At 34.7% G+C, this 3,418-nt stretch overlaps 1 protein-coding gene across 1 annotated transcript; it reads left to right on the forward strand.

Moving 5' to 3' along the window:
* Window positions 1–1,522: 1,522 nt before the first annotated feature.
* Window positions 1,523–1,942, forward strand: PYDC2 (pyrin domain containing 2). The gene is given in 1 exon segment (XM_063622328.1): window positions 1,523–1,942. A coding segment is annotated over 1 exon segment (420 nt).
* The last annotated feature ends 1,476 nt before the right edge of the window (window positions 1,943–3,418 follow it).

Below are 3,418 nucleotides of genomic sequence, written 5' to 3' on the forward strand. Positions count from 1 at the left end.
AAACCCATCTTCCTTTCATGATAAAAATACTCTCAACTGGAAAATAGAAGGGAGCTCCCTCAATCTGATAAAAGTCATCTATGAAAACTCATAGCCAAAATTATATTTAATGGCAGAATGAATGCTTTTGTCCTAAGATCAGGACCATCTCAATGCTATCTGCTCTTAGCATGACCATACAACATTACATTAGTGGTGCTAGCCCTAGCAACTAGACAAGACAAGAAAGGCAACTGTATTGGAATGGAAGTGAAACTCTCTGTATTAGCAGATAACATAATCTTGCATATAGGAAATCCTAAAAAATTCACTCGAAACCTGTTAGAAATATTAAATGAGTTCATCCAGGTTTCAGGATACAAGATCATATATAAAAATCAGTTTTAGTTCTACACACTTATAATGAACAATCCAAAACTGAAATTAAAACAATTCCTTTTAGAGTCATATCAAAAAGAATAAAATACCTAGAAATAAATTTTAACAAAGAAGTAAAACTTATACTCTGAAAATTACAAGATATTATTGAGATAAATTAAAGAGCTAAATAAGTGGAAAGCATCTCATGTTTATAGATTGGAAGGCTTAATTTACATTGTTAAGATGGCACTACTCCCCTAACTGATCTACAGATTCAATACAATCTCTGTCAGAATCTCAGCTTACTTTATGTAGAAATGGGCAAACTAGTTAGAAAATTCAAGTAGTATCGCATAGACCCAGTACAGCCAAGATGATCTTGAAAGCTAAGAGCAAACAATGACAATTCACCTTTCCTTATTTCATGACTTAGTAATTTATTTAGTATTTCCTTATTTCATGACTTAGCATCTTAATGGTAATTAACATAGTGTGGTACTGGCATAAGGATAGACACATCGCTCAATAAAACAGAACTGAGAGTCCAAAAATAAGCCTGTACATCTGTGGTCAACTGGCTTTCAACAAGGGTTTCAAGACCGTACAATGGGGTAAGAATAGACTTTTCAACAAGTGGTGCTTAGGCAAGTAGATTTCTACATGCAGAAGAATAAAGTTGGGCCTCTATTTCATGCCACATACAAAAATTAACTCAAAATATATCAAATACCCAAATTTAAGAGTTAAAGCTGTAATATAGTAAATGACAGGGGTACATCTTTATGACCTGAGACTTGGCAAAAGATTATTAGACATGACATCAAAAGAATAAACAACAAGAAAAAAACAGATAAATTTGATTTAATCAAAATGAAAAACATTTATACCTTAAAGGACACCATCATTAAACTGATAAGACAACTCACAGAATGGGAGCAAAGATTTGCGTATTGCATATCTAATGAAGGACCTGTACCTAGACTATATAAAGAACTCTTACAACTCAGCAATAAGAAGACAATAACACAATTTTATAATGAGCAAAAATCTGAATTGATATTTCTCCTAAAAAGATATAAAAATATGTATTTACTAGTTTATGAAAAGGTGTGAGAACCAGAGCATAGGGCCAGGCATTGGGAGAGCTCCCACATAGGACAAGATGGCATCTTCTGCACAGGTGGACTTCAACCTGCAGGCTCTTCTGGAGCAGCTCATCCAGGATGAGTTGAGCAAGTTCAAGTCTCTGATCAGAGCAATCTCCCTGGGAAAGGAGCTACAGACGGTCCCCTAGAAGGAGGTAGACAAGGCTAATGGGAAGCAACTGGTAGAAATCTTCACCAGCCACTCCTGCAGCTACTGGGCAGGGATGGCAGCCATCCAGGTCTTTGAAAAGATGAATCAAATGCATCTGTCTGGGAGAGCTGATGAACGTCGTGTGATGCCTCCATCTTAACCCCTCAGGGATAGTGAGTTGATGGCTGAGCTAGCTGTTGCTTTAGCCTTGGTTCTGCCTCCGTTTTACATGCACATGTCACTTAACCTTGTTATATATGAAATATCTATATCACCAGTATATTGAGATAAATAAAGGTGAAATAATTCACAAACATTAAAAGAAAAGATACCTGACAACTTTAGTACTCAGGGAAATGCAAATCAAAACTATAATGAGATACCGCTTCATATCCACTAGGCTGGCTGGAATAGAAAGTTAGATAATAACAAGCATTGGCACAGATGTGGAGAAACTAGAATCCTCATATACTGCTTATGGGAATGTGAAATTGTGCAGCCACTTTGGAAAACAGGATGGTAATTTCTCAAATGATAAACAGAGTTCTCATATGATCTAATATTCTATTTATAAGTACATAAGAGAAATAAAAACATATAAACACAAATGTTTACAGTGTCATTGTATACAATAGCCAAAAGGTGGAAACAACCTAATGTCTGTGAATGGACAAATGAATAAACAAATTATGGTATATGCAGCTAATGAAATATTATTCGACAAAATGAAGTATTGATCACATGCTTAAACATGAATGAACCTTGAAAACACTATGCTAAATGAAAGAAACCTGTCATAAAAGACAAAATATTATATGGTCACATCACATATGATATGATTCCATTCGTAGGAAAGTTCAGAATGGCCAAATTTATAGAGTCAGAAGTAGATAAGAGGTTGCTTAGGACTGGGAAGGAGAGTCGGTGAGTAGAGGGGAATAGGGAGTAGTAGCTAAAACATTTAAGATTGCTTTTCAAGGTGATGAGAATAGTTCTGAAATCAACTATGGTGATGATGGTACATATCTGTGAATAAGCTAAAAACATTTAATTGTATTCTTTAAATGTCTGAGTTGTGTGATATGTGAATTATATCTCAATAAATCTGTTAAAAATGCAAAAAATGAGACAATGAATGTTTATCATCTTTTCATATCTTTAAAGACCATTAATATTTCCATTCAATGAACTATTTATTCATACTCTTGACAATTTTTCTTTTTTATTGCATTTTTGTTTTGTCTTTTTCTCATTGATTCTAGGAACTCCTTTTATGTCTGAGAGATTAGTACTATCTGGATATGAGTTGCAATTCTTTTTCTTTTTGACTTTGCTTATGATTTTCCCCACAGCAGAAGACTACAATTTTATGTATGTGCATTAATCTATCACTACTTTTATGGCTTCCAGATTAGAGTCATAGACCTTTCCTAGTCCAAGGGAATAAAATGATTCTGCTATCTTTACTCCTGATTCATTCATGGTTACATTTTAATATTCGCCTTTAAATCTTTAATCTATTTAGCCACTTTTTCCCAACAAAGGTATGAAGTATGTATCCAGCATTCTTCTTTTCAGGCAGCCAGCCAATGATACCAGAACCTTTATTGCAATCTCATCTTTTCCCTACAGATTTGAGATGTAAGATAGTAAACTTCCTAATATATCTGGCTTTCTCGCCTGCCTTCCTTGCTTCCTCCCTCCCTCCCTTCCTTCCTTCCTTCCTGCTTTCTTGCTTTCTGACTTTCTTCTTTCTTTCTTT

The sequence above is a fragment of the Symphalangus syndactylus genome, chromosome 17 (assembly GCF_028878055.3).
Source record: "Symphalangus syndactylus isolate Jambi chromosome 17, NHGRI_mSymSyn1-v2.1_pri, whole genome shotgun sequence".
Classification (NCBI taxonomy): domain Eukaryota; kingdom Metazoa; phylum Chordata; class Mammalia; order Primates; family Hylobatidae; genus Symphalangus; species Symphalangus syndactylus.